Source organism: Epinephelus moara, chromosome 1 (genome assembly GCF_006386435.1).
Source record: "Epinephelus moara isolate mb chromosome 1, YSFRI_EMoa_1.0, whole genome shotgun sequence".
NCBI classification, from domain to species: Eukaryota; Metazoa; Chordata; class Actinopteri; order Perciformes; family Serranidae; genus Epinephelus; species Epinephelus moara.
Window position 1 is genome coordinate 37,079,149 of NC_065506.1, and position 26,162 is coordinate 37,105,310.

At 40.9% G+C, this 26,162-nt stretch overlaps 1 protein-coding gene across 2 annotated transcripts; it reads left to right on the forward strand.

The window, feature by feature from the left end:
* On the forward strand, nt 1-25,923 carry LOC126397728 (monoacylglycerol lipase ABHD2). 2 transcript variants are annotated; one of them, XM_050056709.1, is made up of 12 exons: nt 1-169; nt 2,256-2,333; nt 2,766-2,807; nt 3,098-3,313; nt 7,440-7,615; nt 9,619-9,786; nt 10,393-10,576; nt 12,486-12,578; nt 14,006-14,107; nt 14,299-14,368; nt 14,470-14,554; nt 21,437-25,923. In XM_050056709.1, the coding sequence occupies exons 4-12, from the start codon at nt 3,105-3,107 to the stop codon at nt 21,643-21,645; spliced, it is 1,296 nt and encodes a 431-aa protein (XP_049912666.1). In that variant the 5' UTR covers nt 1-169; nt 2,256-2,333; nt 2,766-2,807; nt 3,098-3,104; the 3' UTR covers nt 21,646-25,923. The 2 variants fall into 2 exon arrangements, with proteins under 2 accessions (XP_049912666.1, XP_049912738.1); XM_050056781.1 differs by lacking the exon at nt 1-169 and adding an exon at nt 232-523.
* Nucleotides 25,924-26,162: the final 239 nt, after the last annotated feature.

A 26,162-nucleotide genomic window follows, 5' to 3' on the forward strand; every position in this document is an offset into this window, starting at 1 on the left:
GGCTAGCTTCCGCTCTGTGAACCAGAGGGCGTCCCACACATCCAGCAGCTATGGTTTAAAGGCACACAAAGCAACACAAACACAACAAACAAACGACATGCCACGAATATAAAATAAGAGGTGTCGCTTTTGAGCAGCAAGAAGGCGATTCATCTCTTCTTTAGCCGAGGTAAGTGAGCTAAAGATGCTGCTGCTGTGTGGTGTGGTATCGCTGCTCGGAGGATGCTACCTCATTAGACCGATAATTAACGGCAGAGAAATGGACCGTTGGGCTCTCTCTGATGCTGTGCTTGTTGATACAGGCTACATAGCAGTATTTTTTAAGTAGAAAACAGGTCTAACTGTGCTGCCTTTTTGTCTGTATACTGATTTAACTTGAAGTTACTGCGCAAAAATATTCAGGGTGGCCAGCAAACTCGTCAAAAAGGCGACATGGTTTTCATTTTCTGGACCAGCAGGGTGAGCGAAGATGCGGCGGGGATTGTTGGCCTGCTCCCAGACAAACATAACACAGATGCACAGGGTAACTTCTTATTTTTTCGCGTTTAGAAATGCGCCTATTTATAACCATTTTCTCGCCATGTTAGCTAGCTATTGGGAACTAACGTCAGTGTGCGCCCTTGTGTCTGTAAACTCCTCTCTGGCTTGTTGTGAGTCGTGACAAAGAAGGAAGAGCTAATGTTAGCAGCTGCTCTGATGCCAGAGAGGATCGTTTTATTAAGTGACACGGCGTGGCTTTCAAATACACACACTTTCTCCAGGCATTAGCTAACACAACTGCCAGATATAGTTACCTTACACACTGGATGTGTTTACAGTGGATGACACGGGTATTAGCTGTGTGTGGATGGTTATTTAATTAACCCTAATTGTATGTATGATCATTGTGGCACCATGGTTGCATGGAGCTGAGTTGTGTTTACAGGTGGTGTTTGTATAAATCCATTACTTATAGAAGACAGAGGCTAAATTTGGCAGATAATTATCTTGAAATCAAATTGTATGAGAGCAGTGGTAGCTTCCTCTCTGTGGTAAATGGAGCAGACACTATCAAGTACTCTGACATGTGTATTATGTGTATTATTAACATGATATATGTGATTATTTACAAGACTGGCAGAATCCAACAAACACTTTATGGCTTTATAGGAACAGAAACATGTTGGCAGATAGATATACCTGCCTGTGATACCACATCAGTTGATATGAGGTTAATGACACTGGTGTTAAGAGATAATACAATCAGACAGACTGAATGTCTTGGAGTTTTATGATTGAGCTGAACAAGTTATTAAAATTAGAATGACCTGGATGGAGAAAAGCAAATAACTGATCACATTTGAAACTTAAAATAGTGTTTTACCTGATGACTAAAAATGAATCCATTTGCAATGCCAGTGATGTGAAATATCTTTCTGAATGGCCTGCGGGTGGAGTTTAAATTCTTGTATTTACTATACTTATTGTACTTTGTATACCTATTTGTGTACAGTTTATCTTTTACTATTTGTCACCTGTGTATTTCTGACTTGACTCTGAGTGTTTGAGTGCAGGTGTACAAATGGCAAATAAAGTTTTCTGATCTGATCTTATCCAATACCAGAATCCATAATCAAGTGAATTACTGTGGTGATGTGTGGATGAAAAAGTAATTCAGGTCGAATTCTTTGGCTGGTTCAGATGAGTTTATTCAGTGGAGGTTCACAGCAAAGGATGTAGACTTCTCTCTGAAGATTAACATCAGAACAAGTTTTTATAACATTACATCAAGGCTATCTTAAAACAATGGGTTGTGGGCTTTGCTAATCAAGAGGTCTGTGTGACTACAAAGGTGTATAGAACTCAGGAAACCATGGACGGGCGTATTAAGAATACAATCTGATATAATCTGCCCTAATCTCTCCAAAACTTCAGTGACAGTCTTCCTGGATCGGAAGTTAAAGAAACACACACACAGGTATCTGTTGATCAATGTTAAATAGTTTCTCTCAGCACAGAGCAATTGTCATACAGAACAGCCGGAAGTTTATCAGTGAATGAGAATGCCGTGAAGACATGATAACACTGAAACAAGATAGATAATACTTTTCCTTCTACGCATGCTAAATGGTGCGTTTTATCGAGAGTCAGATTGTGACAAGACACTGAAAAGGCATCATAACAATGCGGGTGTGGATGATACTTTTAAGTGGAAAATAATGCTGGTCGTTTACTATTAATCATGGGCTAAATGCATTTTCTGTTTCTCTCTTCAGGTTTGACCACATCACTGTGACTTTGCCTCTTCACGTTTTCAGACGTTAGGAACAAGAAGGCCTACTTCAGGATAAATAGTAAGTTAAAGACACATACAATTACGGCATTTTTTATGGCAACTACCTGATCATAACAATGGAAACACTGTCATCTATTTTTGTGAAATCCTGTATGGCAACTTCTCCTTTTTGTGGTCTCTGACCTTTTTGATTCTTTACAGTTCCTGTTTTTTTCTGTTATTTCACAGCTCAGATGACTTTGTTTTGAACATATGTAAATTTTAAGTAAATATGTCAAGGTACAGCTGCATTGGTGCATTGCTTTAGAAGCAATGTGCGCAGCGTTTCTGCTAAATGTAATGACTTATTTAAAGTAATGTCAGCACCTCTTTCTTCTCCGTCGTGAGACTTTCTATTGGCACTTCATAAGCTGTAATGTAATTAAAGTGAGTGTATTAAATAAGTTATTGCTTTATCTGACCGAGTTGCCCTCACTCTATATTCCCACAGATCTGTCGCTGCAGCGCCTTGGGCACCAAGAGGAATATTTAGGTCAGTCTGACATCATCAGATATGTCTCTTCTCCATGTCTGTGCTTTATTCCATCTTTGACCTAATCCCAGTTACCAGAAACTCAGAAAAAAATTATTATGTACAAGTCAGGGATGCTTTTTATTAAATTAATACTTAAGGGGCACAAGTTTCTTTTAAGAATGCAGTTCTTAACTTATTGGTTGTGTATTTGTAAACATAATTATTACTGAAATTTGAAATTTAGGTTCATTTGTGTTTCACAAGGGAAAACATTCAAACAAGCGTGGGCCATTGTTTTTGCTTTTCAGAATAATCATGAACTCCCACGAGTCAGACGTGCACACCATCTCTCCGGAGCTGCCAGCAATGTTCGACGGCATGAAGCTGGCGGCGGTGGCCACGGTGCTCTACATCATTGTCCGCTGCTTGAACCTCAAGAGCCCCACCGCACCCCCAGACATTACCTACCAGGACACGCCTCTCAACCGCTTCCTTCTCAAGTCCTGTCCTCAGCTGACCAAAGAGTGAGTTGCCGTTCTCAGCTCTGTGTCTGTCACTCAAGGCATTGCCATGGAAATGGCGCTGCTTGTTGGCCATCTGGGGCTGGGAGTGAAGGTAGCAGTTTGTCTGGCGGGGGTCCCATCTGTCATCAGTGTTCCTGAGTGTGTCTGTACCAGAGATGTCTGGCTTCACCGTCAGCTCTAGCATGAATTAAACACCAGGCTGTGTTTTCGGGATTATCCCAAAGGTAGACTGAGTTTGTCACACTTGCATTACAAATATAGACTCGTTCACCGCAGGGCAGAAACATTTGCATATATGATGATCCAAGTCTCCCTCTCAGGCCAACTCTGATGTCAATTATAATTTGAGTCTTCCATCTGGGGTAACGATAAGCGATGCAAACCAGTGGTTGTTGGTGTGGGTCACTGGGAGGCAGGTCCTCGCTGTGGAGGCTAAACCAGGTTAGCAGCTGGGCTCTAATGTCCTGTAGGCTGTGGAAAACCCTCGACCTGCCTTTTAAACAAATTACAAACTTAATTGTTCTTCCTGAATGAGTGTCTCTGTCCATGTCCTGTGGTCTGCTGGTGTTGCAACACTTTCAGCTCTGTAGGGTGTTTTTCTTTAAGCCTTCATCACGAGTGTCTGCTTATATAACCGATTGTTACCAAGCCCTTTGCCTTTCAGCTGCAGTGTCAGTGAATCATAAGGCCACACTGATGTTTACATTTGTGTCTGGCTTGTTACCACTCCCTCCTGAACGACCGCATTTTGCTCACAGACATGTATGCCCCTCTGTGAAGTTTAACTGAGATAATTCAAGTCCTGGGCCCTGTTTTTCTTACGTGGCTAATGAAGTTATCTAGTTTAGAATGTTGACTTGATGATTTGACATGAGTATGGATTTTTTTGTTCTTTGAAGCTGGCTTAATTTTTATCTAAGACTGTCATAATCACAACAAGTCCTTGAATCCAAACCTGCAAAAGGGCAGGCTTATTGACAGTTTTCTGGATCATCATGACCCAGACAGTGAACTATGAACCACATGAAGTCATTTTCAGATATGAATGACTTCCTTTCTTAGATTCATAATGAAAAAGTGTTGATATAATGATTTTTGATGAGAACATACAGGTCATTGTAAAATCACAGTGATATAAAATAGAAAGAAAAAAAGAACGAAACAGAAATTTAGATAAAAAAAAATACCAATAGAGTGGTATCTAATTTGACATTAAAATAGGAATTTGTCATATGATAACTTAAATGTATTGAACTTAAAATACCCTTATTTTGCCTTTATTTCGAAATAAGAGCACACTGTCACCCAAGATGACTTCATCCAGCAATTACAAATAAACCCTCAATCTGCTTTCAAAGAACCAGATTAACTGGATGAGAATAAACAGGATTAGTTTACCTGATATCAGCTTGTTAGCCTGAATTAGTTAAGCTACATTTGAAGAACATGGCCCTGGATCCTGTCAGCATTGTTGATATTGGCATTATCTGTGTTGCTGAGAAGTCACGTTCGTGACCCTGCAGTGGTGTTGTATAACAGAGATCAATTACACAACACATAACATAGGAGGGGTGGTGTGAGGTTAACAGAGTCAACAGCGATTTTGTTCAACTGTGTTTGGGAACATGCACACAGGGGTGTTGGCTCACAGAGAGGACAATACAGAACAAATAACTTTTTCTTGACGTACATCTTGGTGTTAGCTTAATTTTTATTTTCTACAGGAACTTATTTTGCCTTCATCAGTTGGATCTGACAAAGAGATAAGCCTCAGCAGATTGAAATAGAGTCCAACAAAAACAAGAGTCAAGAGGGAAATGAAAAGATAAATGAGAACAATAAAGGTTGCCTGTGACTTTACTTCAGGACTTTGATCTGGACTTCACATATTTGCTTCATCAAACCACACTGACACATCTGTTTCCTTTTCCCGTTACCTAATAGTTATGAGGGACAGCAGCTCACATCTCTGTGTTTACCACTTTCTAAAAACAGATTCTGAGATTCAAAGGCAAACAAAAGACTCTTGCTGTCACTCCCAAGAAACAAAGACTCAATAACAAATTAATTATTTAATCACGCAAGTTTAATACAAGGTTTGCTTACATCAGTGATATTTGTAAATTGCACGTGATCAGTAGAGGGACACAAATGCTCCTCAGTTAAGATAAGATAAGATACACCTTTATTGATCCCACAATTGAGAAATTCCAGTGTTACAGCAGTCAAGGGTAAAGAGTCAAATTAAAGATTTCAATATTTAAAAACTTAAAAAACTAGGCATGCAGAAAAAGTACAAAAAAATACAAGAAACAGCAATAAATAATAATAATAATAATAATGAGCAGTGGATAAAAAGTGAGCAATGGATTTAGTTATATGTACAGTACACACGTAGGTGTAGATTTTGGGGGGGCAGGGGAAATGTCCCCCTCAGTATTTAGCACATGTGCATTTGTCCACCCTATTAAGAAATTAAAGTAGCAGAAGACTTTTATTTTGACGAAATTAAAGACATTTACACCATAAATTGATGCAGAAAACTCTCAAAATGGTGAATAAAGTTCACCAGAATGGAAGAAATGAACCCTTTTGCGGCTCGGCTTTCTTGGGAGAGAACCTCCAAACCCCTGTTGCATATTTGTCCTCCACAGTGTGGAAACAAAACCAAAGCCCTTGCATATACATTGCTGTAATATGCATTGTCAAAAAGTTAGTAATTGGGCCTGTTAATGGGGATTTTTTTTAAAACCGTATCGTTTAGAAAGAAAAAACACCATCAGAGAAGCTGTTTGTGTTTTAAGTTGTGTGTTGCCTCCCGTTGATGAACTGGATTAACCTGGTAGCATGCTTATCCTCCTATCCACATTACAACAACGAGGTTATCCTCTTCCAGTAGTCATTGATTAAGCCTGTAGAGTACCTTCTAGAAAACTGTGGTTAAGCTTCACCTTACAGTGCGTGCTGGAAGTGATTACATTATCACCAAATGGAAGTACTACTGCTTTCTGATTGACAGGTGTCTTATGTAAGAGTGTGTTTTGCAGTAATTATTAGGAGGCACAGTAAGAGATGAGGCAACGCATGTGTGAAGGGCTTGTGTATCTGTTGATGTAATTGAAGCTTCCTGCTCTCTGCTGCTACTTATTGTCCATGTTTTTTGGTCTATGCACTGTATATATAACTAGTGTCCAAGTTGCATCTGTGCTTTAGTTCATAGTCATGCTGATGTTGTTTGTCTTACCTCTGCGCCTCCAAGATGGCCCACTCCTCATCTTATTGTTGACAAGATTTCAGATGTTATATAATGTAAGAAAAGTGAGAAAGAGGCACTGAAATATTTGCTAACGTGTCATTTCTTGCAAATACCGGACAAGTCGGATTTGTACTGGTAAAAGTTTGTGTCTGTAGATGGAGCCTGATTTGTCTTTAACTAAAGTTGTGAACTAAAATGATCCTAAATCCCTATTTAATAGTGTCTTTCTATATGAATGACAGTGTTACATGAACTGAACATTAATTAATGGTGGCGACATTTCATGAAAAGCAGACAAATGGTCGTTTGGGCTGTAATTCCTTCAGTTCTCATCAGCCATGGTGACAATATTGCATTGACATGGCTTTCCTTTACATGATTGGATAGACAGCTAATAACAAAAGCACCATAAAGGGGTTTTTCCTGTCAAGTTGTTCACATGCTTTTTGTCTCAGCATGTAAAAAAGATGGTGATTCATGATAGTGCCCAACATAAGGCACAATATTTGAAAGAAATATTACATAATCCAAAGACTTGACTCCTACAGCTAACTCCTACAGAGTTGTAACTGGAGCTCAAGTAGAAGCTCAGCATAACTTAACAAAACATTAAACAACCTGACGTTAAACATTGATGTCTGTCAGGGGTATGGAGCAATCTTGCTGCAGCAGTATGTATGCAAACCATGTGCCAGTATGTTCATGTCTGTGTCATAAACCACGCATGCAAATGTGTCTGTCTGCTGAGGACAGCATTGTCTTACTGTCTTTCTGGACACTAACCTTGTGCTGTGTTTGAGTGCCTCTGTAGAACGAGCTCATGTTTCCAGATCAAATTTAATAGCAAAGTTCAATATTTGTGTTTTCCAGGTACATTCCTCCCTTACTGTGGGGCAAGAGCGGTCACCTCCAGACAGCGCTGTACGGTAAGCTTGGCAGGGTGAGCTCACCTCATCCCAGTGGAGTCAGGAAGTACTTACCCATGCAGGACGGGGCCACTGCGACCTTTGACCTCTTTGAGCCAGTGGGAGACCATCGAACAGGAGGTGATGCATTTTATTAAGTGTTTATTTAATTATGTTTTGTTGGTTGCTGCTATTTGGATGATACATATTAGATGATGGCCAGGTGGCTTTTTACAGCCATGCCAAACATAGTTGTGTTATATTGTGTATTTCTTAGTTGTATATTATAAATCTATTTCTTTATATTGTTGTGATTCTACTACAGCTGCTTTTCTGTAACCTGTCCTGGAGGAGGGATCCAACCTCTGCTGATCCTCCTAAGGGTTCTCACATTTTGTTGTTTCTGATAGAGGGTGTTGACTTGAGAAATATTGAAAACAGGCAGCTGATGTAAATTTATTAGCGGTATTACATCGATCTTTAAATATTAAAGTTTTCCAGTTAAGTTTACAGTAAATCAAATGGCTGAGCGGTAGTGAAATGGAAGTCAGAGCGTCTTTAGCTCCTGTACTGTGATGTATTTTCCAGTGAATTGGAATATTTGATCCATGTACAGTCACAAGAGGGATTATAATCAAATTCTTAGCATTTGATTTGACCACTGAAAATGGGCAGGTTTAGAGTTTAGCAGAGCTACAGCCATATGTATAATAAAACGTAGATACAGGATCCCAAAATGGTGGCTATTCATTCCAACAGAATTGCTTGCCTGGTGCATCTAAAAAATGTCTCTAGCTTCTGGGTTTACTTCCGCAGTATGCAGCCCATGAAATATACGCAGTACTGTTTCTACTGTTGGCCTCGCCTGTGAGTTACTGCTCGGCTCATTGGCTTTGCATTGTAATGACTTCATTGGTTTTTACAACGCTTTTCTCTGCTTGAGGGAAGTTTTACAATTAATAAACCTCCATGGATCAAAAATTCATAATAGAAAGAGTCAAAATTGACCTTGTTCGCAGTTCGAGGTGTCCTGTCAACAGTTTTACAGACTTCTCTTCTGTAAGTGTGGTCTATGGGAAAAATGCTCTTTGGGCCGCCAGGGATTTTTACACTGCAACATAGGGAAAAACTGGCTGCAAGGCTGAGCAGTGTTCCTTGGGGCCTGGCTACAGTGGACTGAAAATCAGACCTCAGTCACATTGTTTTGGAAATGAAAACAAGTCTGATCGTTGAAAAGTTGGAGTGGCATAACAGCGAGGCCCCGACAGTGTAACCCTGACAGTACAGTAGTATCTATCAGGGAGACTAACAAAGTCTGTATGCTTCATGTTGCGTTAACGTTACTTGCTGAAGCAGTCCACTGTAAAATCCCTTGCACATAATCTGCAGCTGTCACAGATGCCCCTTTTCCTTAAGTGAATAAACTCCCGCTAGCAGGATAGTATTCACTGTATTTTGGGGGAATGAAGACGCACTGACGTTGCTAGCTAGCTAAGTAGCAAACTAGCTCTGTGCAGCTAAAAGTTTCTGATTGATTTATAAGTGATAGTCATAATATTATAGGTTGAAATTGGTTTGTACTCGCTTATATAAGCACACACCATATTTTGTTTTACAGGAAGAAAACATGGTTGAATTTTGATATCAGAATATAAAGAAACTGATTTCTTTTTTTGTAATTTCTTGGCATATATTGTTCAGTAGGTGCACAAAATGTCACGGGATGTGATCTCAAAGGGTTTAAAAGGCACTTCTCATTTCTTCTTGACTTGAGGTGATTTGATCTTTAAATGAGGCATAACATGTTTGCAATGCAGTTGTGTGAGGACGGTTTTAAAGGTGGATTCCTTTCTTTGAATATCTCAGCTGAACCCTGACCCCACCCTCTTAACTCTGGTCTTGTGATCCTATCAGAAAGCTTAAGACTCACATGACATTTGATTCCTTTAAAAAAAAAAAAAAAAAAAGCGTTGCTATGTCTGTCTGTTCTGTTTTGCTAAGGCTATATATGACAGACAAAAACCCTTATCTTTTATATTAAATCAACTGCAGTGCTTTGCCTTGCTCCTTTCTAATCTAATGGCGTGTTGTTCAGGAGAATGACTGTGCTAATATCTTCTTGATCCTTCTGCCTGTTTCACCAGATGACATCACCATGGTGATATGCCCTGGTATTGGTAACCATAGTGAGAAGCATTACATCCGAACCTTTGTGGATCATGCCCAGAAGGAAGGTTATCGCTGTGCCGTGCTGAACCACCTGGGAGCTCTTCCCAACATCGAGCTCACCTCTCCACGCATGTTTACCTATGGTGAGGCCAGGGAGCGGACTTAAGTTTCACTCTGCTGTCACATCAGTATCACCTTTTCATAATCAGAGTAGCTAGAAATGATGAGTCAGTTTCTGAAGATGGTAAACAGGATTTGATTTGGTCTGATGATTGGAAATACTGCATCATTATCTTTGGCTCAGTCTGCTGCTCTCATCCAATTGTCTGGTTTGAGGTTGAGGCTTAAGAAGCTCTGGTCAGAAGCCGTTCTCACAGCAGTGAATGCATCTGAAACATTAATTCAAAGCAGTTCACAAAATATCCTTTGGTTCCACCTTAAGTTCACTTGGATGTAATCTGGTTTAGTTAAAGGTGTTTTATAGTGTTTAATGTAGGCAAATCTTTATAAATCATTTCAAGGTAAAAGCTAAAAGGCTATAAGAGCTGGTGGGTGAACCTAAAGCTCCCAGAATTAGAGAGAAAAAGACATTTAAGACCTGAGCTTATTTAAAGAGTCTGAAAGAGACACGAATTTAATGCCCCGAGCCAAAGGCACCTTCAGCTGGAGCTGCTGAGCAGAGAATAGACACCCCGTCCTACAGAGGTGTTGCGTATTGATTGGTAACTCAAGCACTGTTTCCCTCACAGGTTGCACATGGGAGTTTGCAGCCATGGTCGGCTACATCAAGCGGACGTATCCTCAGACCCAGCTGATCGTGGTGGGATTCAGCCTGGGCGGAAACATCGTCTGTAAGTTCCTGGGCGAGAACAGGACAAACCAGGAGCGAGTGCTGTGTTGTGTCAGCGTCTGTCAGGGGTACAGCGCTCTCAGGTGGGTCGTCATCCTCTCATCTCTTAATTAAAATGCGTTGTATCATCAAAGCCCCTTAATAACACTGGTACTTGATGTTCACATGTTTCTAAATATAAATGAAGCTCAGCATAATGCTACAAAATGATGAGTGCTTGCATTATATAATCACATGTTGAGCCTCAAGACTACCAAGCATCTATTGTCAGCTGTTTAATCAGTCAGCTAGTCTGTTTACTATGGACCGTATCACAGTGTTTGCTTACAATAACTTCCAGGTTGAAAACCCCCATGTCATGTGCATAAAATGAAATGGCGCTGCTTGAGAATTGGTGAGTTTTAGCCACCTAAAAATACCCACCAAAAAATGTCAATAGCAGTTAAAGTGTATGCTAAGCCATTACCTCAAAGCCACCAGACTCCACTGACAAAAACAGCAATTTTACTTTGCCGAACATAAGAGATATGGGTCTGCTGCCTTGATTGGTTAGTGTGTAAGGTGAAGTGGAGAATATATTCCAAATACAGTGGACAGTGAAACTGATATTGATTTTTAGATGGCTAAAATACGTTTTGCTGCGACTCCTGTCCACAACAGTACATTGTTTAACTTCCATGTCTGTAGATGTGGTTTATCAAAGATGCTAGCAAAGCAACATGATGCATAAAATGAGCACAGCAGAAATATCAGATAGGTCGGACCACTTTGTTTAACTATATATCTTAAAAAGTTACAGTTACACCTGAAAATGACGACAGAAAAAAACAAGTTTGCCGATTTTTACATATCACTGCAGTTGAAATAAATTGTTTTATTTCTGCCCGTCAGTGATTGTTGTTGTTAGTGCAATGTCATGATGATTAGGTTTGTCTTTATGTTAACTGGTAGATAGCAGCCATGTGATAGTCTGGCAACTGTCCAGTGTGTACCCCACCTCTTGCCCAGTGTCAGTTTGGATAGGCTCCAGCCCCCCATGCCCCCTAACTGGATAAGCAGTTACGAAAAGTGAATGAATTAATAAATGATAGATCTGTATTTATACACAAGCAACAAGACAGACATGTTTTCAAATTTTGTCCCGAGGGGCATTCTCAAAGTGTTTGTTTCTGCTCAGTCATGGTTCATCCACTCATTTTTCCACAGTTTGCTTTAACTTTGCAGTGTGGCTGGCTTGTGTGTGTTCTGGCTGTTTACTTCTATAATATGCATCTTTGTTTGAATCCCTTTCATTTGATCAGAAGGGCATAAAGAGTAGCAAGTGTCTGCCAGTGAAATGCAACAAACTGAACCAGCTGTCTGACAACATGTTTAGAATAAACATTTTGTGTACATAGTCTGACATTTTTGAATCACCCAGGACAAACAAATGTATTAAGGTAGTGTTTCTACACCAGCAGTACATGTGGGTGTAGAGCAGACTCTGTCGCCTGTGCTCATGTTGGACCGAGCCACACCTTCTGTGCTTTAGATGCAGCCAGCGTCTGTTGGCAGAGATGACAGGCTGGGTCTGTTAAAGTTTGGATGAAGGCAGTGGAGAAGGATGTGTGTTGTAGAGACTGGCCTTTTGTGAAATTGGATGCAGTTCTTTCCCTGCGTTCCTTTAGAGCTGTGGCTCTCCCTCGTTTTTAAATTCAAAATCATACTTTGAATTATTTTTATAGATGAAATTTACTTCAAATGGCACTGAGATGCCAAAAAGCAAAAGAAATGCATTCTATCTAATGGTCAGTTATTTGTTAAATGTCTTTAGTTGTTGTGTTGGTTTAGTCTGTCTCTGTCAGTGAGCTGCATGCTAATGCCTGACACCATTGCTGCTCTCCACCAGCGTGACTCTTTGTCCAGAGGATTACACAGGACATTTAGTGTGTTGTTGGAATGCAGACAGGCTGCACAAAGCTAACTTCCTGTGTGTTTATCTTTTTCTCTCAGGGCACAGGAAACATTCCTACAGTGGGACCAGTTCAGACGCTTCTATAACTTTCTCATGGCCGACAACATGAAGAAAATCATCCTCTCACACAGGTGTCACTGTCAAACAAGTTTTAGTTTCCCCTCCAGTAAAGTTCTGTCCACATGTTGTTTGTTAGTGTTTGCCAAAAAGCAGTACTCTAACTTCACACCTTAAGTTATGTAACAGACAACATGGTTTGTCATTTCTCCAAATGTTCCCTGAGCTTCTCCATAAAACTGTCTCACCTTGTATATACAGCAAAGAGTTTTCTGTGACACTCATTTTGAGATTGTACAGGACTCTAAAGGCAGACCACGGATACATAAAAAAAATCTGTGCAGGTTCAGACAGTCACTTAAGTTCTGCTCTAAAATAATATGGTTTAGGTCTTAATAAGTGTTGCACTTAAAAGTAAGGGACTGTATGAAAATAATGAGAAAGGGAGGGTTTCAGAAAAGGTTGAGGATTATGTATGTTTTCTCTCTTGCTGAAGGGAGGCTAGTCTGACTTTTTTGGGAGAGTAGGAGAGGGCCTTTTAACTTATTTTTCTTACCCCATTGTTGTAAAAAAAAAAAAAAAAAAGAACCTAAAATAATGAAAAGTGTTATGTTGACATGTTAAAGTTAAATGATCAGGTTAAGTTTGCACAAGGTACACCATCTGAAGGAAGCTGTGTGCAACATTCAGAGCATATCTAAGATTTAGATGGAGTGGAATAGTCTGCACACAGCTCACTATGGATGTGGCTGGCCGGTGGCTAATAGCAAACAGTGCTTACTCAATAAATAGAGCTAACATTGGGAAGAGTGCTGACGGCATTACCTGGTGGGTGCTATGTCTAGCAAGGGTGCCATCCTGATATTAGCTGTAACTGTCATCTGAGAGCAGTGCAGTGGGGCAGCGATTAGCTAGCCAATGGGACACACAAACAGGGACTCACATACAGGCACACGCGACTGGACTGGCTTACCACAACAAAGAAAAGAGAAGCTTGGATTACAGCACACACAGAGGGAGCATGACTTCACTCAGGATGCCATTGTTCCACTGTGTCTTTACGTAGCAAATAGTGGTTTGCTGATCTATCAGTGCTCTGAATGTTGCAGACAGAACTTTTAACCTGTCATATTTATTTGAGATAATGGTCAGAGGCTATTGTAGCTTTTTTCTAAGTTGAAGAAAGGTTCAAAATAAAATATTAATAAACACTGAGGAGGGTCTTGCTTTTTAAAACGAGTTAAACACATGATTCAGCCGCCTCCATACCCTAGTAATTTAAATGCAGCCCCTTACTACATCGCATTAGTGGTCGAGTAATTTACTGCACACTGACCAGTCATTGATTTCAGCATGTTTTATGAATAGTGTTTGTGTGTGTGTGTGTGTGTGTGTGTGTGTGTGTGTGTGTGTGTGTATATATATCTGTGTGTGTGTGTGTGTGTGTGTGTGTGTGTGTGTGTGTGTGTATATATATCAATATATTTTTTGTATATTACAGGCACAGTCTGTTTGGGGGAAGCCCATTTAAAAGGATAGATCTAGATCTTGGTCGGCTGTACACAGCGACGTCCCTCATGCAGATCGACGACAACATCATGAGGTATGTGGAGAGACGATTTTAGATTGCTCCCAGTGAAAGTCACAGCTCTCTGATGTTTTGACGTTGTAGATTGCAGAGTTGTGTTTTTTTTATTTTACAGTAGTGTTCATCCCCTGAGAATATGAAATACCTGTAATGTATTCGTTACGTGGGATTATTTGACAACACTTCCTGTTTTTGGGTTTCAACAGAAAATTCCACGGCCACAGCTCTTTGAAAGAGTACTATGAGAAGGAGAGTTGTGTACATTATATTCACAATGTAAGAACTGCTTGCACACACCCATCATCATCTCATCTCATGTTTCTCTTTTGTGTGTTTTCTCTTGTTTGCTGAATGGATTTATGTTGTTTATGTTGCAGGTAAATGTGCCACTGCTGCTAGTGAACTCTGCAGATGATCCTCTGGTTCATGACTCACTGCTCACCATCCCTCGCACACTAGCAGGTAACTAACAGCATGCGTCATAGCAACAGCAGCAGTACTAAACCCTGGTGTTAAAAAAAACAGCTATTTTAACCATGCTCACTGCAGCAACTAGAAACTACACTCTTATTGGCCATTTACATGTTAATATAAACACTGAATTTTTGCATATTTGATGTGATTCTGCTCTCATGTCAATGACATGGGCGAGCGAGGTGGTGGGCTTGCTGTAACAATGCTGTAGCTGCAGTAGATCCCATAGTCAAACTAGTAACTCATAGGGTGCTTTCACACCTGCCCTGTTTGGTTGGTTCAATGGAACTCAAGTTTGTTTCCTCTCTAAGTGCGATTTGTTTGGGCAGGTGTGAACACAGCAATTGCACTTGGATGTGCACCAAAATAACCGGACAGAGACCTTCTTGAAGAAGTGGTCTTGGTCCAGTTACAACTGCGAACTCTGGTGCGGTTTGTTTGTGGTGAGAACGTGTTCTGACCTGGNTGTACTCTTCTTCAATGTTTTGTTTACTTCCTGGATTTTTCCCACATGGAAATTCTGACCAATCAAGAGCAGCTTTCTCGCACAAAGCATTTTATCTGGTCGGCTTGTAAATGCTGCCGTGAGAACACGAACCAACTCTAGGCAATTTTACAACTTTGTATTATTCCCTGATTCGGACCAAAGCAAGACAACTCTAGGTCTGAAAGCACCCTTAGTGACATAGCTCAATATGGGTCTTAGTTTGAAACAGGATAAAAATAACTATACCCATATTAGTTTGTTTTAAAAAGATTTCCGCTAAAAGAAAAAGTACTTCTGTTGCCTGTGGCAAGAAAATGCTATTCAAGCAGTTCAGAGTAAACTCGGTCCTCTTTTGGCAGCATGAAAGCTCAGAATGTGCTTCCACATGTAAAATGTGAAGTAAAAAGAGAGAATATGCTGCACATGAGAGTTACTGAAGTTATTCTAAACAAAAAAAGTTGTACATAACTTTACACTGAACTGACTCATATCGTCACAACACTATGAACATCTTCACATCTGTCAGTATGTGCTTCACAAATGCACATCCTTTAGACTGATTTCTCTGTACATTAATTTGCACATTTTCTATATATACTATATACTGTGAACTTTTGCACATGTCTGCACAAAACTACTCCTTCTGTTGTAAAACTGCTCTGCTCTTTCATTTTAAAGCAGATATAGGGTTCATATTTTTAGCTGCGACCAGCAGTTGTCGGTCCACAAAATTTCCCCACCCTTTTGCGGCAACAGTTTTTGCCCTAGGAGGATTAAATTTGGCATGGAGGTCAAGTGTGTGTGATGGCGTGCATTTTGCTACATCCCCTTTTATAACTCATAAAGTGGTTGTCGTAGGGTGGCATCACTGGACTAGTGACAAGTATTTGTGAGGCTGGGTTTGTTCGTTAGTATTTTGTCAAATTTCTATCTAATTTTTCTATTCTATATTTATATTTCTTGACTTTTCTCCTACTGTGTTTATTGTTATGCACCAATACATCAAAGTCAATTCCTTGTATGTTAAAAACCCACTTCGCAATAAACAGACATCTTTGAAGATTGCTATGATTTGATTTTGATTAACACTGGCAATCTGAAAAATGACAACTGCTCCATTATATGGAGTATATATTATGTCAGATTTCCCAGACTTAGAAAAAATATTTACTTACAGAATAATATAATGTCCGTATTTCGCTTTGTACAGTGCAGCTCTGTATTGTTTGTCAGGTACCTGCAGGCAGATCATATTTGCAGTTGATCCTCTATTGACTCAACTGGTTTTTAAATACAGGCTCGTCCTCCTTGACTAATGGCTGCAGTTGACACCCCTGATTTAGTTTTCAGAAAACATGTCTGCAGTCTCAGAAGGCCCTCTGATGAGTTGGCTCTGCACCTTGAACAGGACAGGGTGTGGCACAGAGGTCACGTTCATGAGTAATGTCTTTTGGTGTGTTACAGCAGCTGCAACACTCCCTCACCCATACAGCTGAGTGTCAGTGTAACTCCTTCACAGGTTCTAAACACCAAAGATTTTATTCTTGAGTAGACTGTGCAGTGTTTGAGCCTCATTTTATAAACAAGAAGAAGCAGTCTACACTTTGCTTCTCCTCAGCGTGTGCTATATTTAAACTCACTGACCACTTACACTATTTTGGAAAAAGAAACCCCCTCATTTAAGGGTGTGTGTGCGTAGTTGGGTGGGTGGATGAGTCCTGACTGTAAGTATATGCGACTCTATCCTTCATGTGTCTCTTGAGTGCAACACTTACTGAAATGAAGATCAGCTGCCCTTTGCCCTAAAATGTGATACAGTGACTCAGACACTAGGGACTCAACAGAAATACGCCCACTGCGTTGGTGCTGTAATTAGCTTGGATTAAATATGTTTGCTGATATGAGTTTACGGCTTACTATTTGGTCAGTTCATATCTTGTTGTTTCTTCATTGCTTTTATATATTGAATGTGGCTGTCGTACAGTATTAGATAACTTTTAAAAACTATTACTGCTGCACAGGTTTTATGCAGTGATACAGATAAGAAGCTTAAAACAATAATGTTGCACAGTGACATGCCCATGGATTTGTCCTCAAAGTTTAAAGGTCTTTTTTTAGTACGAGCCGTTCTCCAGCCCGTTCTGTTCACACCTGTCACTCTGTGCCTGGTGAGACGGTGGCTCCGGGTCCTGACGAGCACTCCCAGCAGCTGTCATGAACAATGCACATTGGTGAAAGCCCTGCGGGATCTTAATCACTAGTCAACCGCATCAGGCTACCCCACTAACCCAGATAAGAGCAGAGGAATAAAGCAATCCAGGCCAATCCTTTTCAGGAGACCACTCTGCGTGGTCATCCAGAGCTATAACACTCTGCGTAGGTTTATACAGCGATCAGAAAGAGATTAATGGTTTGTCTGCAGTGTGATGGAGGTGACCTACTTTGAGCTCAGGGTTTATTTGTTTCAAATCAAATAACATCAGTATGATTCGCTGCATTTTGCCATATTTATAGACAGTGGAAATGCACAGGTGTTGAGTCAGTCAACACCTAGCGAGTTTTAAGATCTGGTGTGTAGGTGTAGCCCTCAGTCCTCTCTTGTCTGTTGTTTATACTTACATGGTCAAAAATATGTGGACACCTGAACATTACACCCATATGTAAATGTTGAATATCTTGTTTCCGAACTAGACGCATTGCCGTGCTGCTACAACAGCCTCCACTCTTCTGGGATCCTCTCAGCAACATTTCGGATGCAGTGATTTTGTCCCAGTCAGCCACAAGAGTGTTAGAGATGATGTTGGGTGACACAGCATATCTGTGCTCCAGTTCACCCTAAAAATAGTTTTATGGAGTTGAGGGTCAGGGCTCTTTGCAGACTAATCAAGTTCTTCCACTGCAAACTTGAAAAAAAGCATTTCCATATTGACTTGTCTTTTACACAGAGGCATGAACAGGTGTGTTCACATACTTCTGGTTATATTGTGGAATTCAAGTAGGCAAAAGGCTGAGTGTGACAGCCTGATCGACCTGTCAGTCAGGACGAACCTGACTCAAATGTTTATATCCTATAGATCATGGAAGAACTGCATTAACTGTTCAGAACCTAATTGTTGGAAATCGTTAATTTTTTATTTTTTTATTTAACAGTGAAGTTGTGTTTTTGTTTTTCCCTGACCTAAGCCTCAGTGCTCGCACTTACAGGGCTTGCACCTGCTATTAAAGTCATACTGTTCAGGATTTTCCTTAACAATGTATAGACTTAAGTGATCCCTCTCAATCATCATTTATGACCCAGTAGAAGTATGTGGTGGTGTATTTTTCTGCAGAGACTCTGCCTGTATTTTCTAATTCTCTGTGTTCGGGATGCTCATGGGTGTGTACCCCCACAGCGCTCAGGTGAGCTCAGGACTTCATAATGAAGTCGTGACCAGGTGCCAGACTGTAAGCAGCAGGCATCCAAGAGGCACAGCGCCATAAGACACAAAGACAGCGTGGAGAAACGCCAAACGAGTGAATCTGGGGTTGGCTTTTACTTCCACTTTAGCTGATGAACATGTCCACAAACAGTAACTGACAGTCCTGCATAATGTACCTTTAAGCTAAGTCAGTCGTGACTTGGCAGTCTAAGTCGGACCTGATAGTTACAGTGGGTGCACCATCAAGGGTTGTGCCTGCTTCTTGCTCAGACCAGGTGTAAATCTGATGCCTCATCAGGAGCATCTTGGCCATTTTGTTTGTATCAGCAGCCTGATGCACAACACAAGAGCCACAAACTCAAAACAACAACCCACATTAGCTTTCTTGCAAAAGTTTCCTTTTTATCTCACTAATTTAAAAACATAAACACATGTTTCATCCTTCACCTGAGCTTGTTAAAGGAGCGACCAAAAAAACGCTCACCAGTGAAAAGTGCACTGATAATGTCAGTTACCAAGCTAGATAGCTAGCTGATTAACTGCATTTACACTTAGCTGCAAATGTCACTTAGGTCCGCTGTTTGTGATCCTTACTCTTCAATACCACTGCTAACAATGCTCTGTCTGTCTATGAGCTGTGAGCCACAGCCAGGTTTGTTTACTTTTTCTCTCCTTTCACATGACCTGTCGAGCTCCACCTGCCAACTGCTGTCACTTAAATACAGACACAGCTCTTGTGTACAACTCTATCAATTTTTGCATCCCAGTGTTTGTAAAATTTCCTTTCCTTTTCTCTGATGCTCCGTAATGATGATGATGATGCTGCTGCAAATGATAAACGATAAGCTACACGTTAGCAAGACAGTGGGAGATTATTAATCGTGTATCCTAGCACCAAACTGGTAGAAATATAATACTAAGCAGGGGAATTACATCTCCTCTGTTCAAGGACCCTGAGACCTCTGCATACGTGATACCCAGTGCTTAATTTGAGCCGGAACGTACTGGAACGCATACCGGCCCCTGGTGCATTCTGGAACTAATTTGCATGGGTCTAGAACTTTTCACATCTAAAAACTACATACAGTATTGGCTGATGTCACTAGTGTTGCAGGGTGGAGTACCGTAGTGCTACGGTGCCTCACGTACCACTACTGTGGGATAAGTTCAAAGTCCAATCGCAAGAGGGTGAGTGTCCATGCGCTGTCCAATAACGGCGCGCGCTGGCCACGTTGGCACTCAATATGCTGCTGTAGTGGTTTGTTTTCCAGACGTGTGAGTATCTTTGAGCAGTGAATGATTTGTTTTCCACAGAGCTTTACATGCGAGCATTTTACTCACATTTGCTACGAAAAATAGTTTTGTGCGAGCAAAATAAATCATTCAGCACGCTGTGCGAGTACAGATTTCAACCAGCAGCAGAAACGAAAGGCGAATCCTGCCGGTTGTGGGTTGAATGGGGGTCACAGACAGGAATACGGCGGTCAAATAGCCTACAGCGGCTCCGCGGCGCAAGATAACGGCTTACCGGCAACAGAGAAGTCCGACTCCAGGTCCAGTAGCCTAATTTCCTCTTTCGTTGGCGTCATGACTGCCCAGTAGTACCTGGACAACCGAGCCGTGGCGGCACACAGGTATGTGGCGTGTCAGAGGAGAAACGAGCCGTTCACATTTCTCTCTTTGTGGCAGGTAACGGTCCACAAACCTCACCGCACTTTAGGGACTGTTCTTTACTTATGAAGGGACTGTTCTTTACTTGTCAGGGGAGGAGGGTGGCTGGTTGATTTTTATTTTATTTTTTTATTTTATTTTGATCCCCCCTATGTTAATCACTCATTGATGCTGTTTTTGAAGTATGAATAAGTAAGTAAGTAATATATTCCATTGAAATATCATTGATGTATTATAGAAAAGTGATTTATCTTTTTATAAATGACAAAAGGCACATCTGCCTCATTTTTGCTGTGGTATCGTGATACTGCTCAGAACCGTGATACTTTCATTGGTATCGTACCGGGGGTCCCAATTTTGGTACCGTGACAACACTAGATGTCACAACCATTCCATTCAGAGTTGCGCAGTGAGGCGGCTCGGGTGCCGCTTAAAAAAGTGTTCCCCCACTTTTGGGAGTGGGGGAACACCGCACTCTCAGAGGCCCAAAGTGTTTCCCTACTTCTAGTTTTACAAATTAAGCACTGGTGATACCATAAAGGCTCACACCTCTAAGACTCATCTAGACCTGTGACATGTGACACTTAATAACCTACTCATCTGCCAGTAATGTTTTTTTCTATGTGCTGTGTTTGTTAACGTATTAATTAGATTTTTTTCTTTTGTGTTGTTTGTCAGTTTCGTCAACCGCTCAGCCATTTAATTGCGCAACCATGTCTGCACTCCATGTGTTCTGTCTCTCAGTGTTTACATTGGCATAGGATGTATCAGATGTGTTGTTTTGACTTGTTTGAGAAGAGAAAGGTGAACAGAAAAAGTACTGATGACAAAAAACAATGTATCCTAACAGTGCAGGCGCTGTTAGGCAATAGCCATACTGGCATGGGCATTTACATGAATATGCATGCCTTGACTGGGTGTAAGTAAGACTGGGGTACAGTTTAGTTGGGGCAGCCGATGTAAGAGCTACCCTAAAGACTGGTCTCAACGAAAATTGACTTAGCAGTTAGGACCAGGCTTTGTGAAGATTAGTTGTTGCAAATCGCTCCAGTTTTATTGATTGGCTCAAGCTCTCAGCTGTGGTAGTGTGAGCTTTAACACACCTTCCAGAAGTGGAGCCATGCTCTTATCTGTTTGACCATGCAAACACACCCTCACTATCTGTAACTGGCATGTTATAATCCCTGGCAAACCCAAATGTGGACATGTCCAGTGTTGGTTTCCAGATACTGATGATTTCACTTTGTCCAGAGTACAGAAGCCTAATTACTGTGTTTCTGTGTCATCCTCCAGCAAAGAAGCCAAATGTGATCTTTTCCCTGACTCTACACGGAGGCCACCTGGGCTTCTTCGAGGGTGCAGTGCTCTTCCCCCAGCCCCTCACCTGGATGGACAAAGTGATTGTGGGTTATGCCAATGCCATGTGCCAGTGGGAGAAACAGAAACCGCCATGCCAAAGTGGCCACCTGAGTGAGAGCTCCTGCGCTGAGGAGAAAGCGTAAACCTCTGACTTCTGTGTCTCTCTCACTCTCTCTCCTTTACCTTCTCACCTCCCACCCTCTCCAACACCACTGCCCCTGCACAGAGGAGACACCTGAATTAAACCTTAAACTGCTCTCTCTTCTCTGCCTTCTCCTCTGGTGCTACTCACCGCTCCCGCCCCACACATCCCGATCAAACACGTCTCGCCTTCACCACAGTTCCCTCTTTGTAATCACAATCACCTTACAGTATGTGAAGGAACAAAAACAACTAACTGCCTTTGTGCTCTTTTCCGTTGCGGAGACTTTGAATTCAGAGCAGGAACATTTTGTTTCTCTTCATGTACACAATGATCCTTGGTTCATGGAGGCGTTGACCAAATATGAGGAGAGATGAAGTCAAGCTGGCGTTTAAAGGAAAGTGAGAGCACCACTTTAGTGTAGTCCAAGCACACAAGAAGCCTCCTATTACAGTAATCAAGGACTGTGCTGCAGTCGGTGCCCATTTGCTGCACCTGTAAGAAGCTCACTGCTTATCACCGCCAAGGCCATATAGCCTAGTCTGCTGTCTTAACCAACACAGCGTCTTTGTAGTATGTATGTATGTAACTCACAGATGTAGTGTGTATGTTTGTGCGCGCCTGTGTAGACCGAGAGTTAAAGACCCGTGACAGAGCATGTGATCTTTGTGTTTGGTAGGTGTGATCCAGATCTCCGTTCATGGTCTGTCGACCCTTTTAATGTCTGTTCTTTTGGGTGAACCGTTGCTCTGTTGTTTGTAGAAAATGTACAGTAGAAAAAGTAAGTGTTACGGTGGGATTTTACACATTATTTCCAGCTGATAACATCCTCTTGGCACTTGCGTTTGACACTTCAGTGCTTACCAGACATGACCAGGGATCAGTCCCAGAGGGGATCCGTGCACATTCCCACGGTCGCATTTTATCACTTTGATTCAATGCACTTTACACCCTGGCACAATCTTTATTTTCCTTCTTTGTTTTCCCTCTTCATTAGTCAAAGCGCAGGTATGGAGATAATTGATGGTTTAGCTCTCCTTGTGACCGAGAGGATGAACTGGAGGGAGCGAGGATGATAACCAAAAGTTAGATGACTCAGATGTTCCCTGTGTTGTTTGTTGTCTTTGAGCCCTCTTACTCTTTCATCTGCCTGTGATCAGCTGCAGGTCCAGCCAAGACTTTGATATCCTTTTCTTACTGCACGGATGCTAGCTCCCCACCCTCTAAACACCTCATTTGGTGCAAACATCCGAGTATAATTATCCAGCAAATTTTAAAGATGCAGCTGACTGATTGGTCGACGTGGTCCTGTTAGAGTTTTCTTCTTTATAATCTGAGCTGTGAGGTGTGATGAGTAGGAGGGCTGAGGATACCAATGCTAAACCAAATGTTTATTATTTTAATGGGTTGTCGTACTACTAGTAATCATGCTGGTGATTGTTATATTGTGAAATTAGATGGAGAAGACTGCATGCACGAAAGAAGAGACGGATTCTAATACAAGGGAATATTTCTGTTGCGAAGACTACATTGAAAAGCTTTTCTTGTTTTCTTGACTGGGCTGGGCGTTAAAGCTGTTAAAGTCTATCTGAGATGTGTCTTGATGAAATCATACTGCAATAATGGGACCTGTGGACTTTTCAAAACCTGAATCTTAATTGAGAGCTTGTTGTGAACGTTGTTGTAAGGGCTTAGGAAGGTTCTTCCAAGGCATTTCCAGCCAAGTTATCTGAACACTGTGATGAGACAAATGGGTGGTTTGAAATGATGAAGGGGTACGCAGTGATGCACAGCAAAGCATCTTATTAAGCTGTTTTGGCCAGTTTTGTGTCTAATAAGACCTGGGTTTGATAGTGTTTGCAACTAATACAGTGCCGCGGGAATGAGTCTTAAACCTGGAAATGAGTTAGCATTTTAGCACTCACAGTTACCTCGTCTCAGAGTCAATGGGTTTTTGCTTACATACCTGAAATAAGCTTTTTGGTTAGCACAAGCTTAAGAGACGTTCATGTTTTTTTCTATGACATAAAATACGTCAGTAAATACCTTACTTGTAAAATTTAAGCCTTTATGTGGGGAAAAAAAAAAAGGTGGTTGCCAAGTAGTGGTTAAGACTAGAGAACATCATCATGCTGACCACGGCTTTAAAACCTCCTTGTGGTGGCGACATCAAGTCATGCGACAGTGGTGTGGTTCCTTTATAGCCTAACGTCAGCTTTTTACCTGTGGCGATTGCATTTATGCTTCAAAAACATAAAAGTGCTGTTCATCTGTGAAGAATATCAGGCTGAACAAACTTTTTTAGTGTCATAAATGTTTGTTTGCCACAGATTTTATTTTCTGCAGTACTCCAAAATCCACTGGGAAAGTCCCACTGGATTTTGGAGTATTGCAAGATCATTTGTCAGCCTACAAATAAACAACATCTCTACACCACTCTATAGCGTTTATAGAATAATTATCCTGAGCATTAGAGATCATTCTTTACATTGGAACTAGTAGTTTGAGTTATATAGTACTGTAAGTGTGATTCTCATCACCACTGAAGTTAAATAAGTTGTTCTTTGGCTCAAGGACAGTTTCACCCCCTCGGTTCACAGGGATCCATTGGTTTTTGAGATATAATTGTCTTAAATTTGACCTCCTTTTGTGGAGATTATTCCTTGCAAATACTATGAAATCCAGGTATTAATCTCACCCATGCTGGCTCGGCTCAGATTGAAAACAGGGATTCACTCCAATTTTATCCCTCTCAGCTCAGGGTATCTGCCAATACCAAGCACCAGTCCAATTCCAGTGCCCTCTTTTAAATCTGTACACCTCACTGTGTGTAACTCGATCATTTTTATGTACTGTAAGATAAAATGAGAGCAGGGATTGCGGTGGCAGTAAGTCAGCACTCTGCCATGACTGATTTTATTACATTGGAAGTGGCGATACAAAATTTTACAGTGACACTGACAGTGAAACTGTATTTAATGTGGTTCAGTGACATCATGGCGGATTCTAGATCCACTTCATAAAGTGTTTGGTGTTTGTTTCGGTGCATCCCAGACTGAAAAGTGTAGATATGTATGTCTGAGCCGCCACCTTCTTTCTTTGCAGTCATCATTCAAACCACAGATCACTGTCGCCATCTGTTGTCGAGGAGACCAAACTACAACTGCAGACATCCTGTCATTCACCTGCAGTGAGATTATATTCATGGTTCACGGTTCACTCTGTCCACAGCTCTCATTTCAACAAAATCTGCTGTGGTTTGGATTTATTCTGGTTCGTAAGATAAAAAAATCTGATGACTATTGATGACACCAGCACAACCCAGTATCTGCAGTAAGAGCCATTTGTGTTCTTTTTAAGATTTTTGCCTCTACCCCAACTTTGCACAAAAATGCAGGTTTGGATGTATTATTTTGGATGTATTTTTTTCTAGTCAGTTATTTGGGGTATTTTTTTGTATTTTGTATTGTTATTTCTTTTGTTATTTGCTTGTGCAAATGCATCAGAGCGTGTGTGTTGATGAGTACACATACTGTACCTGTGTCATATCACCACCTCTGATTGACAAAAACCAAAACTTCTTCACTTTAACAATGAAAAAGCTAAAGAAATATATAAAGATAGTGTATATTAGAATATTTGAGGGAACAGGTTTAAAAACAAATAAAGGCAATAACCAACCAGGAGGGATTCTCTTATCTTTTTAATGTGACAGGAAACAGTGTCAAAGTGTGTTAGACCAAAACATGTCATATACATTACGATAATTTTCTTCATGGAGTGTGGGATCTGAAATGTTGTTTTACTGTGTTGATATGAGAATGTGCTCCTGTGTATTTAACCTAACCCCAGTGACTCAAGCATCTCGTTTCTTTTAAGATTGTGGGCTCATGTTTAATTTGGAAACTGAAGAATTCAAATATACAAATCTCGAGTGACTTTAAATGTCGATGAAAAAGAAATACACATTGGATTGGGATGAACATTGCTCAGTGTTGTTTTTCCAAAAGTATTTTTATCAGCACAAGCAGGTGCCTGAGAGCCCGCAGTGAGTTAATCTACATTATACAGCTTTAATTTAATGTTTACAGACATTTTGATCCTTAAAGACGGTTAAGGGACACACAAGAAGGGGCACACATAGTCACACAACATGATGTACTCTGACATTGAACACTGGGTGTTTTTGTTGAAGAAAACCAGTGGTGTGTGTGATCTAATTATACGAGGAAATATGGTTATTGTGTTCCAAAATAAATTATTTTCTCAAAAGAAAAAATGTTTCCTGTTTTCTCTCCTTGACAGGTTGATTTTGAGCCTGAATGTTGTAGAACAGGCATGTCCGAGGTCCAGGCAAAGGGCCAATCGTGGCCTGTGGACTGATTTTAAGGAACTGCAGTTTGTTGTTCACATGACTGGTTAATCAAGATCACTTTGCATTTTTTCCGTTCATCTCACAATGGCAGGACTGTCATACAGTTTGTAGACATGCACCAAGCAGGAACTACGCAGGAGGAA

Excerpts from the sequence above, each read along its gene's own strand:
- LOC126397728 (XM_050056709.1), top strand. The coding sequence starts at position 3,105 with ATGAACTCCCACGAGTCAGACGTGCACACCATCTCTCCGGAGCTGCCA. Across the intron at positions 3,314-7,439 it reads TGTCCTCAGCTGACCAAAGA|GTACATTCCTCCCTTACTGT; the intron begins GTGAGTTGCCGT and ends TGTGTTTTCCAG. Across the intron at positions 14,555-21,436 it reads CATCCCTCGCACACTAGCAG|CAAAGAAGCCAAATGTGATC; the intron begins GTAACTAACAGC and ends GTCATCCTCCAG.